This window comes from Fringilla coelebs (genome assembly GCF_963513975.1).
Source record: "Fringilla coelebs genome assembly, chromosome: 1".
NCBI classification, from domain to species: domain Eukaryota; kingdom Metazoa; phylum Chordata; class Aves; order Passeriformes; family Fringillidae; genus Fringilla; species Fringilla coelebs.
This window is the reverse complement of record NC_140028.1, coordinates 121,297,176-121,309,999: the sequence shown is the minus strand read 5'-3', so window position 1 is coordinate 121,309,999 and position 12,824 is coordinate 121,297,176. Positions and strand designations below refer to the sequence as shown.

General features: G+C 39.8%; 1 protein-coding gene across 4 annotated transcripts in view; it reads right to left on the bottom strand.

Moving 5' to 3' along the window:
• Positions 1-298: 298 nt before the first annotated feature.
• Positions 299-12,824, bottom strand: part of IGF2BP3 (insulin like growth factor 2 mRNA binding protein 3) — a gene marked incomplete at its 5' end in the record, with an annotated part of 111,586 nt that continues 99,060 nt past the window's right edge. For 3 of the 4 annotated variants that reach the window (XM_084212776.1, XM_084212777.1, XM_084212779.1), the window contains 5 exons: positions 299-3,162; positions 4,094-4,207; positions 5,329-5,460; positions 8,176-8,250; positions 12,266-12,385. In XM_084212776.1, the coding sequence (XP_084068902.1) occupies positions 3,061-3,162; positions 4,094-4,207; positions 5,329-5,460; positions 8,176-8,250; positions 12,266-12,385 (543 nt within the window). In that variant the 3' untranslated portion in view covers positions 299-3,060. The remainder of the gene's footprint in view (positions 3,163-4,093; positions 4,208-5,328; positions 5,461-8,175; positions 8,251-12,265; positions 12,386-12,824) is intronic. The other variant, XM_084212778.1, reaches the window with a different exon arrangement.

The following is a 12,824-nucleotide window of genomic DNA, read 5'->3' as shown; positions in this document are numbered from 1 at the left end:
GAGAGGTTGCCAGCACACGTGTCTGCCTGTGTGACTGGTTCTGCCTGTCCAAGCTTCTAGGGCCACATTGATGACAAAGCTTCATCACTCCAGGACCACCACAGTAAACACTGGGTTAAAAAAAACTGCCTTCCCTCTCCCCCACCACCACCCCCCCCCCAAAAAAAAAATTACTGAATTTCTAATCTCATATTTGTCCTGACAGTCAGTACTGTCAAGTCCACATTCCTTCCACAGCAAGTGAATGGTGCAAGGCAAACCGTGAAGCATGGGTTGTCCTCCAGACTATATGGCAGTGTCAGATGGGAGGGAGAAGATTAATTACAAGCCATAGAAGTCACAGCTTGTTTTGGGAAGTGCAAACGCTGTAACCTGGCTGTCCTAGCAGCTGTGGAATACCTGTAGGTTACTGCTCATCCTTATCCAGTTATTACGGACAGAAAACCAACTTGATCAAAGCACCACAAATACTCGGGACAGTCTGTCCCTATGCCTCAATAATTTAAAAAAACACCACACAACTTTATCTGATGATAGGAGTTAAACTCTTTATTCCATTCAGAGGCATCTGGCAAGTAGAGCTGCATTGGGGGGCACATTACAGATGAAAAATGATCCATACTTTCTGGATATTGAAATCATTTACAGTATTTACTTTCTAGCTATTCCCAAATACTCCAAATTACCAAGTCTCAATTGAAAAGAAAAACATGAGATACCATATTAAGTCTAGAAATTTAAGAGAGATGACAGAATTTAAATCAGCAGATGTAAATGCAGCGCCTATCTGTAAAGAATTTTTAATGGAAAATAATGAAGTCAAATCCTTCTCAAATGTTAAGAAAGGAACGTCCGACTGACTTAAGCCTCAACAAAAATTAAAATGCTATGTACTTTCCATACTTCAGTAATTTTAAATTCATTGTAAGAAAAAAAAAATTATCCTAAAGGCTAGATGAAGGTCACTGTCAAAAAAGGAAAAGAAACTCATTTTTCTTTGCTAAAACTACAACATAAGTTTGTGGTTTTTAAACCAATTAGTAAAGAAGAGATGCAGGAAAAACACTTCAGACCATTTTCAAAATTATCTAATCTGTACAACAATGATCTTTGGGAAAATTATCTAGTCTATGTAGTAATGCCTCTATTTCAACATGAACCTAAGAGGTAGATAACAAAATGATGAAACAAATGTTTTTGCTCGCTGTGCCCCTCAAATCAGTGCAGCATGGTGATTCTGATCATCTCATGCACAAAAAACATCACAAAAAAAGGTTCAGAGGTAATAGCATGGCTCTGTCGACCACACACACACAGGCGCGCACGCGCACACACACACACAGCAGTCTTTATGCACCATGTGTTGCCACATTTTTTTTTTCTTAAACTGAGGTAGACTGAAGTTTATTGTAGAAACTTGAATGTGTCACTATTACCACAATCATCATTCAAATTACATTTGGAAATTTAAAAATTTGGTAACTTTCCTGTTATCCCTGCCTTTTGACATTTTTTTTTGTTCTCCTCTAATGGTTGGTTGCAGAACGTGCATAAATCCTGCTGCATCTATTATAAGCCAGGCTAGAGAGGTTGTTGTTTTGTTTGTTTTTTTTTTCTTGTAATCATTTTCAAAACCTTCAAAGTGGCTTAGTGTGGCCCATAACAGCGGCTGGATATGTAAACTTAGCCTTTCATTATCTTTCAATGTGATCAAACACTGTTTGACCTTCCCCCATCGTGGTAACTGAAAGTAGTATGATGTGATCTGCAGACAGCAGAGACCCTCCTGGCCTCAAAAAATGCTCCAGCAGATCAAGTGTTCTATCAAACTGAAGATGAAGCTTGCTCTTTGAACAAAATGGCAAAGTCCAAATGGGCTGCAAATGGTTAAATGTAGCATTATTAGGTAGTGATGGTCAAAGGCACAAAGGGTTCATGCATTCAATCAAGTAGCACAAAAAAAAAATTCAGCCTCTTGCAGCCTTCTAAATTTTTTCCCCCAACCCCAGCCTCTTGCCATCACTTCCTTGTCCTGTTCCCAAAAAAGTACCGTCACAAACTTTTTCATCCCATCTTAAAAGAAAACTAAACGGCATTGCTGCTATCAGAATGTTGGCATCATTCACTATCTTTTGAACATTCATTGAATTTTTTTTTTTTAAACAAATGATGGTGTTGAAGCCCTCAGGAAATCTGAGGCTGTGTTTTTTTTACCCACCTTACTCCCATCAGCCAGCAGCTAGAAGTGCTCTACTATATTTTTCCCCGATAAGTCTGTAGTACTCCTGGCTGGTGGCTGATCAAATTTTAATTTTTTTTAAAAAAATAAAATGCTCAAGAACTATTAGCTTTATAAAGTATACAAAATACCAAAAAAAAAAAGCAAAAAAGGAACAATTTCTCATTGAGGTACTAAATGCCTGAGGTAGTTTAGTAAAATGCATATTTATCTTTTTATGCCCTGGCCAACACCATTCAACACTTCCCTTAGGTTATTCATGGCAGTGTTATGTAAAAATGCAACCAAATTCTTTTTAAAAAATGCCACTTGTTTCAACATTGGGACTAACACTTAAACTCTTGTCAATACCCTTGCTCTAACCCTAGCCCACCCGCAATCCCACCCTCCAAATGTGTTTATTCTTTTACAACTGGACCTATAAGAGCAATGCCTTTTCTTTTTTTTTTTGTTGGTTTTTCTTTTCTTTTTTTTTTTTTAACCAGTGAACTCAGAAGAGAAAGCTTCATTAAACCAAGTTCTAAAGTTGTTGGGGAATAATAAGAACAATAAAAAAGACTAACGAGTTTATGTTAAATTGTGAGAATAGAACAAAAGGGAAGTGAAGGGGTCCTTATTTTAAAGCTGGGTTTCAAAAGTTTGAGAGAGCCTAAAGAATACATTCTCAGAGACAGCGTTCAACGGTTGCCTGGTCCTCGAACAGGTGATTGGCTTGGTGGATCTTCTGCATAAAACTTCAACAGGTGCTCACCACCTGTCTCTCTGTCACACAGTCTGTCTTTGGTCTGGCATCTGTCTCTGATGGGCCATTTCCTAAACCTTTATTTCCGTCTTGGCTGAGGCTGTCCGCTTTGCAATGTTTTTTGCTGTTGCTGCTGCCTTCTTACCTGAGCCAGTATTTCCTGAATTTTTCTCTGAGCAAGCTGAAGGACACAAAGAAGAAGAAACAACCCATCATGATGCCATGCTGCAGTGACTGCTGTTTACCACCAACAAGAGATGCTACTGGGATTAAGAAAATCTGGAATGACTAAATTTCTAGTTCTGACTAGATTACTTTTCAATTAAAATACACTTGAGATTAATCATGATGTACAGCCTAAATTTTAATTTTTCTTCTGTTTTCAAGCTAACACAACTACTTGCATGGTCAGTTTTCTCATCTGTAGTATATAAAGCATGAGAATAGGCAGACGACTACCAATGTTGAGATTTTTGAACTACAGCCTTAATTTTACTCCTCTGGAAATACAAATGTTTTATAAGAACCACTGTTGTAATTAAGAGGGTACAATTTTTTTATACACTAGAGTAACCAGAAGGTCAGACTTACAGGCTTCCCAGCCCCCCCATCTCCTTTCTGAACTACAAGTCACCTGCAGCAAAGTATCAAAAGGAGTGAGTCTGAGTTAAGTGACAGAAGGAATCTTGTGATCCTTTTCTTAATGATATTATATCAACAGATTGGGCAATGTGGATGAATTGCATATCTGGGTGTATTCTTTCCAGATACTATGGTATGGCTCGTGTCTCTGCTCCTTCTGAATTTCAGCCCAATCACAACATGGGTTTTCTTTTGCTTTTAGCAAAGCTTTAGCAGTGCCAGAGCCTGCATAAATTGACAGAAGAATTTAAGGAGACTGCTTTGCATATGTGAACGTGCAGTATTGTTATAAATCTCTCTCACAGGCATGAGGAAAGTTTATTGCAGCAAGACAACCAGAGGAGCCTGGCAAGCACTGCTCTCTGTATCCTGAGCAAAAGTGTTCCATCCCTTGGCTCCTGCACACGGCTATAAAAGAAAGACCATGGAAACATCAAGGCAGATAGAGAAAATCATTGCAGTCCTCCTACCTGGCATGCATAGAAGTGACCAGTTATTTTCACAACCACCTGATCATTTTCATCAGGTGTCTGGTCACGAGGGACTACAACTTCTGCACTTGTCAAGTTTTGAAGCTCATTTACCTATAAACAGATAGTAGAAGTCAGAAAACTTTAAACTAACAAATGTTATACAACCACCAAGCCTCAAAGACACCGACCATTGAAACATCATCCTCTAAGCTGTATTTTTTTAAACCCCTCACTAACAAAAAGCATCTTTATGCAGCAGTGTGCACTCTGCAAGCTGAGCCTCTTGTGTCTCTTAACATAAATTAGCACCAAGTCCTCTGGGTTTGTAGAAGTGTTTCAAAGACTAAATACAACACACAGAAGGTGTTAAATACATGACTTTAAAAAAGCAAATAGATGCCACAGTATTTACAATTGAGTTTAAAAGTGTAAGGTCAGAAAAATCGTACAATATAGGGAAGAAAAATGCCAGAGAATTTATACATTTTTCCTTCAAAAACCTATACAATATAGAGAACTTCAGACTGGGCAGGTGGGAAATTCTGGGAAAATTTGTTCAAATTATTTTCAGCAGCTTATTAGCCTTCCATCATGTTAAGTAGAGGTGAGGTTAGAGTCTTTGTCTCATTAAAACTAATTTTATTTTAGATGTGCTTATCATTGTGTAATTAAAGTTTTCGATGAGCAGCTTCTCAGACATGTTTGTCCTTAAACCTCTTGGCACTGCAATGGAAGAGGCCACACTGCCTCTTGACACTTGACCTAAAGACCCTGTTGCACTCAGGATGGACACCCAAGACTGAACCATGTCTTTGCAAATATCATCTAGCTCCTGACTTAACACCATATGAAAATACCTGAGCACCAGCAGAGCACCAGCACCTTTTTAGGACTGAAAAATCTCAGTGATGTTATTTTATGCAACAAACTGAGCCTAAGAAATGCCATCAATTTAACTGAAACAAAGGTAGACTTTTTTTTTTTGTAATATTGAGGTCTGAACATGTCTTAAATTCCTACCACTTATTTAGAAATGAAATAAATCATTCTAAGATTAGCTTCAACTCCACAGTAGAAGAAAGAAATGTAACAAGTACAGCTAAGAAAACAGCTCCTGCTTTCATGTAACATCAAAGAATTAGTTTAGCTAAAAGTTTAAACTTTATGTGTATATACACCCTGAATATGAAACATAGCTGAGCAACACTAAGGGGTTTATTTCAGCTACTTACTGTTTTGCCTCCTTTACCAATAACTCTACCAGCAGCATAGGATGGCACTTTTATATGAGCCTCAAGTTTCACTTCTTCTTTAGGTCCAAAGAAATTTTCTTCCTTAAGTTTTCCATAGATTCTCCCTTGAGCCTGCAAAATTGCTTTCAGTTAGAGAATGTTCTTGGAATCTAGTTAATGTCAAGTAATTCCACAGAAAGGTGAATTCTCAGTACACAATCCTGACAAAGTGTTTTCCTTAATAAATACACTACTTTTCTAAAAGAAGTCTTTGGACCAAACTAGGAAGTTCCAGTGTCCAACTTCAAGGATTGCTTGACAAATCAGGGAACCATGCAGCAATTTAACAGAGATCATTATTATTATTATTATGCTTTTCAGGAGAAATATTGTTTTTAAAAGAAACTACCACATTTCTGGAGAGGTAGAGGGTGATGGAGAGTAGAACTGTCAGGGAGAACAACAATCCCAAATTTTTTATTACACCCAGAAGCACAAAATGCAACTAATTGATTCAGAAACCCATTCTTTTAAGATGCTAAACTGAAAAAGCCACAACACCCCCAACAAGTCATGGTCTAAAGACTCCAACTGAAGCAAAGAACTTGCTTTTACAATCCATTACAACATATTGTTTTAAAATAAATAAATTTGCACTTGCTCAGATTTCCAAAGTAAAGAAACAAACTGCCCAGATCTAAATAGTTCCATGGGAACAGTATTATTCCAACCAGCACACAGTTCCTTTTTCTGGGAAACACACAAGTGCCAGATAGCAAGAAGAATGTCCACTGAGAGCAAAGTTGTAGATTTGCTGATTTTAAAACACATGTATTTCCTTATTCACAACCATTTATCAGTGAATTTGTGAGAAATGGTAACCAAATGGTAGCTGAAATGTGTTGTCTACCCTAGATTCCCCTTCACTTTCATGTATGCCAGATCCAAGGCAGTGCAGCCATGCATGAACAGTGGTGTCACAGGGATGCCAGAGCTCTAGGGAGCACTGCAGCAGAGGCTCTGAACAGTGGCATGCTCCCTTCCCATTGCCTTGCTAACAACTAGCCCTGCACACTGCAACATCCTCAGGCTGCAGCAGCAGAGGAAGAAAGGGATGCAGCCACCGGGGACAGGAATCACAGCAGAGCATAATGGAGCACAGAAAGGATGGAGCAAGTCACGGGCTCTGGGATAACACTGCCTCTCCCAGAGCTCACTGCTCATCTGAGCAGCATCTATTTCCTCTCCAAGTTGTTGGGCACCAGTTTACATTCTTGGTGCCCCAACAACCACTGTCCCAGGAGAGGAGACCCTTCTTAATCAGAGTTCAAGGGGAGCACTAATCAAGTGTGGACCTGGCCCTAAGGCCAGCTTCAGGTTAACAGTAGTGAACAAAGGAAGGACAGAGCTCTGCCTCTGCCCTTCCCAGTCAAGAGGGCATTGCTCAGAGAGAAGCTAAAAGGCTACAAGGTCTGGAGCTGAATAAAGCCCCAGGGGACCAGCCCTTTCCTTCATAAGGCCAGCATACCCCAGGAGCATTGACTGTGCTACTACACTGAGGCACCTTTGCAAGCAGAGCTCAAGTGTAAAGCAGTGACTGATGGGTGTGGTGTTAAACTACGCACAAGGTGCAGAAAAGAGACACTTTCCTCCTTGCAGGAGCCAGCTTGGAGAGAAGAGCTTCCAGAAGAAACCTGTGGGACTCCCAGTTTATCTTGGGAGGAAACCTGAAGGAAGGCCTTTGCCTACATGAAAAGTCAGGGTAAGGGATGCCCAAATTTCCTTTGGCACTTACTCCTTGAGGGTAAGTCCACTGATATCTGATGAAAAGAAAAAGTAGCCAGTATCTGACCTTTTGCTGTTCCCAGACCCTAGGAGTACATGTGGCCAAGCCCACATGCACACAGAAAATGTCAAGGACACAGAGCTTCCTAGTCATGCTTTGCCTTCAATGGCATCTCAAACGCAGATGGTAACTGAGCAACAATCCCAAATGCATCTAAGTTTGTAATTACCACTGCAAAATGACTGCCCTGATATTTTTCCAAAAATCCTAAAGGCATTAATGAAACTGATATCCCTGAAGTTTGTGCACCTCCTTCTTGCAAGATGCCCTGAAGCAAAAGTGCAAAGTCAAAACTGAGAACAGGCAAGAAAACAATGCCAGGATACAAACTCTCAGGTGACTTTCTACATGCTGCAGGCCACATCTGTGATGATGCCAGGCTGCTGCACCGAGCTGCCTGTATCACTCCTAGCACAGTCAGCTCCTTTTGGGGTAACTAGATTTATCCCTTGACATTTTAAGGCAGAAGGCCACTCTGGAACTTAATTTGAACACAGATGGGATAATCAGGTTGAGTATCATCTTGTAGTTGCAGTGGAAATACAATTAGAAATCCTGGGTTTATCTGTAGAGCTACCCAAAAAGCATTTTCCATTTGGCACAAAACAGCAACCTGGGAAGACTCAATTTCATCTTGTCAGCTTTGTTATTTCAATTAAGCACACAAAACTGTTGCCCATACCAAGACAGATTAAAAGACTCAACTCGAAGGTGCTTGCAGATAGAAGAGACATTTAGGAATGTAATATGGCCATATTTTTATGCTAGACTTGATTCTTACTTACATGAAACACACATTAGTTTTCAGATGACCAGAATGTGGCCTCTAATAGTATTGTATTACTCATATTCCTATGAGACCTTTCAGGAGAATAAAAGCAAAACTGAAGTATTTACTAAAATTCTGAATAAAGTGTGCTTGGAACCAAGAGTTTGGTTTTCAATATTGTCCCATAGGATCCAAAGGCCACTACATACTGACAAGTTTTTATATGTTGTACCTTGAACTGAGCTTCTGGAGGTCCAGTGATGATAACCATTCTCAGCTTGGCATCTGGTCCTTCAGCAGGGGCAATCTGGAATGGATAAACATAGCTATTGGTAGCTGTCTTTTGAAGGAATAGTTTAAAGCCACCTCCTCCCCATTTCAGTCTCACATTCTGTTCAGGAGTGAAAAATTATTCGTTACAGCAGCAGCATCACACTTCAGTCATGACGGGTTTGTTCTCTTTAAAGTGCATTAATTAGCTGTAATGAAATAAGGAGAAACTGGCTAAACCACCATGAGCAAATTTACTTCTGAAAATTAAAGACACAGCTACTCATCCACACATGGCAGAATCCCACACGGCGTTTTCATGTGGCTATGAGTGATGTAAGACATGTAGCCTTCAAAAAGACAAATCTGGTTAATAAACTGAGATTCTCATCCCTACCCACTAGCTTGAATAGTCTTTCTAACAAGTTTTGCTCATTAGCAAAAGCTCTCATCCATTCCCCTGAGAACAGAAGATCACTTTACTGTTGTAACTAATCAGATCCAAAACATTCCTCTATACCGGACAATGTGTGACCCAAATAAAAATTAAGCTCCACCAGAGCTGAGACAGAGATGCCTGTAGGGTCTTTAGCAGTTCATGTCACCACAACAGTAAGATTTCTGTGGGTGTTTTTCTCAGACTCCAGTGGCATTGAATAATTCAAGCTAGCCTCTGACATTCCGAATGAATCTTTTGTTTATCACAACTGACATTTCCATTGTTGCATCTAGTATTACATAGCTGCTGTTGAATGAGCAATATATTAAACACTACAGAATTTCATCTCAGCTGTTGGCATAGGGATGTTATTCATATTTAACATCTGTAGTTTATTTCAGACAAATTACCAGTCACCAGGCATCATTTTCACTAAAGAATTTTGCTAAGGAAAGTTTATAACATTATTCATATTGTACCCTAAGATGGAGAAGGCATTACATACTAGTTATCTGGTTTGCATATCTATTTTTCATTATTTATGAATTCCAATTGGATAGATCTAAAAATACACATTAATTTTACAGCAGTACATTTATATGACATGACGTTGTAAGAACAAGCACAGACTAAATCCATTCATTCTTTGGAAAAAGTATTTTAGTGGGGCAAAATTTCAGGGCACATTTAGAGGCAGCTGACTGAGCAGAGCTCAGCCTGACAACTGTCATTTGTGTAAAGTGGACAGGTTTGTCTCTCAGTCACCTCTAGTTTTCTTAGCAAACACCAGCACCTTCATTAAAATTTTAGGAAAAATATTTTCCATCAAGCCTTCATTACATCCTATGTGTGTCTAAATGTTCTGGGACATATCTCGCTTTGATTTTATCCTAGAATATTCTGTTCTCAGAAGCTGGGGGAAAACATGGCTGAGAGCTGCAAAAGAAACAAATACCAACTAACATTTCAATGTCTGAAGGAGTAACCTAAGAGAATTCCATGTTAATTTTGTCTGTCTGCCCTTGGAAAAAGTAGTTACATACATACAAATAGTATACAAGCGGTGAATTTAACTTCTGAGATTAAACAACTTTACATTCCCAACCAGAAAACAATCTTTAATATGCCAAGCCACAAAATGACAACTTTCTACACCCAAACCCAGCTTTCATCAGGAAGGGCTGCTCTGCAAGGAATTTATAACCAATGAGATGACAATTGTTCACAACAGGTCCCAGCAGCACAGGGTGGGCAACAGACAACTCCAATCTCTGCTTGGCTCTTATGCTGAATATTTGAGTCTGCTGCAGTCCCACACTGAGCCTGCATGGCCAAGCAGCACTGGGACACAACCTGAGCTCAGCAAGAGCCATGTTCACCTCTGAGGTGACAGCCTGAGCACTGCAGCCTTGTACAGAACCCCAGAGCATCTGCAGTTAGGTCTTACATCACGGGTTATGAGTTCCACAAAGCTCAGCATGAGCACAGAAGAGATGCAGGAGGATGTAAAACACTTTCAGCTGTACCAAGCTACAGCACAACTCAAAACAAGCATTATGCACAGACTTACTTCCTCCACAAAGTATGGTTACTGCTGTTTGGCAAGTTAGAAGTTACTCAGGCAACACTTCCTCCAAATCTTAGCTAAAAGCGCAGACTCCTTGATTCACAATTTATTATTTTGTTCCAAAGCTATGACAGAGGGCAAGTTGAAGTGGTACCATTTCAACATGAGGGAATTTTAGAAGTTTTGAATAATTTACCAGTTGCCAAATTTAATACTTTCACACAGAAGCAAGCCTGATGCTCCACATTGTTCTGCCAGATTACAGGTTAAGTTACATTATTTTAATGGATAAGTACACATGCAACATCCCAATTTTGCAAGCACACCCTGAATCTGTGTACTTTTGCTAAGATTTAATCATGTTTTCCCAAAAAAGCGTCTTAACTTTATTCTTACTGAAGGAACAAAAGACCAGAGCTTGAGAAAACTTTTATCTGAATTTAAATTAAGACAGAAATGTTAAATGCATGGGTTAGAGGGGTGCCAGCCAGTAGAGGAAGCCTGAGGCCACTGTTAGCCAGATGCATGAGAAATACTGGAAACTCCCTTTCCACTAAACTCTCTTCCAAGGACCAACTGAAGAACTAGTTTGGACGGGTTCTTGGAGGTCCAGGTTGTTTCACATTTCTCTCTCCACCTAGCAGTACCTTCCATACACTGCTTAAACTTTAGATACAAGCTGCAGGAATGGAGAGGGGAAGAGGAAATACACATGATGCATCACAGCCCCATGCAAGACAGATTTGATAAAGAAATAGTGACACCTCTCACTTTCTCCTGTTTCATTTTTCCCCCAAAAATATGGTTATTAGTGCTCAATTAATGTAAACTATCTGGGTAGCATAACTATTTAACATTCTGCTCAAAAAAGGATGGAGTTGGGCAGTGTGTCATTGGTTGACTGGCCAGTAAATAGATCAGCACTAGGCAAACCACACACAAGACTCATTCATCAAGGTTCCCCAATTATTTTGCTCTGTATACTTAGATGAACACCTTCCAAGCCAAGCTTAGCTTCACCAAATTCAACTCAGCTCCTGCCCTGTGCTCCAGACTTTTGGCAGATCCCTGCCATAGCACTCATTAAACACATCACTCCTCTGAAACAAAAATAAAGGAGCTGAGAAGAAAACATTTGTTTTATCTGTGCAGTAAAATGTCCATCTAAAGCATACTAAAGCTACACGCTGTACTTTAAATGCACTGTACTTTAAATGCACTGTTCTCTAAGACTTTTTTAAATTAAGGCCAAAACATTATCTTTACAGCATAAAACAGCAGAAAATATTATTAGTAAGAAAAATCTTCTCAAGCATTTAGAGAAGATACTTGTGGTTACAAGGGCATTAGTGGCCAAAAGCCAGGGCCTTCCTACAACTGCAGCTGGTACTGATCCCTGTAGACAGCCAAGAAAGATTTCATAAAATTGACTAAAACTCAAGCTTCTGTTGGAGGTCAGCCTCTGCAAAGGTCAGCCTCAGCTACACTGACGTGGTCAATACACAAACAGCTGGATGTTAAACCTGATAACAAGAAGGTAAGTGTGCTGTTTGAGAGATGACTGGCCCCAGGAGCTTGGGGCAGCACGTGGGTGAAGTTACAACACCAGCAATTCAGCATGGAGCCATTTGAGCTTGACAGCCCAGACCAATCCATCTGGCACAGACCAAGGGCAGCCACGAGAGCAGGGACTTCAGCTGGGCTGCTGTGTTTAGAAGGGGAATCCACCCCACCAATTTTCACTTTACCTAAAGCAAGGAGAAAGCCTTTAAGTGCTGCATCATTAAGGTACAAGTCTGTTTCTAAGACCACCAAAGTAGTTTTCTTTGCAGCTTATATTTCACACCTCAGGAGACGTCTGAAAACATGCTTCTAATTATCTTGTCTCAGGGAAGATTAAAAGATGATTTATAAACAAATGTACTATTTATCACATCATATTCTAAGCATGGAGTGGGGGAGGATGTTCAGGAAAGCACAGCTTGTGCAAACTTGCTGAAAGTGTCACGTAGAATAGGCAGAAAGTTATAGTTGGTGTAATAATACCTTAATAGATGCGCCTGCAAAACGAGAAAGTTGTTTGATGTGCTGTCCCTGCTTGCCAATAATAGCTCCAACTGCCAAGGCTGGGATGAACAGATGAACAGTTTCAGACTCGGGCTGTTGCTGTGGGGAAGAAGGAAAAATGCAGTGAATGTTTTTGAACATTATGAATCAGACTGACAGGAAAATGGGTACAGAACAGGCATGCATGGAAATGAGGGGGAAATAAGATTTCCCCCTGTGATGTCTGAGTATTAAGGGTCTGGCTTTTTTTGGGAATCACAAAATCCACAAACAAGAAAACCAGTTTGAGCCAAAAGAGGATTCTTTCATCTTGTATAAAATACTCACAATTTTAATGCATAGATCTTTTAAAACAATTGAGGAGCTGCTTCTTTGTGAGACTTTCACTCTTACCTGTAGCTGTCTGGATTCTCTTCCACATGCAAGACCCTGCAGATGAGGCTACTACAAGCAGAAAGAGGCTGCTACAGCCTGAGCAGGCAAACTCTTTCTAGTTTCCCAGTTATATTTTTAATTTTAGATTGTGCTGAGAGCAGTA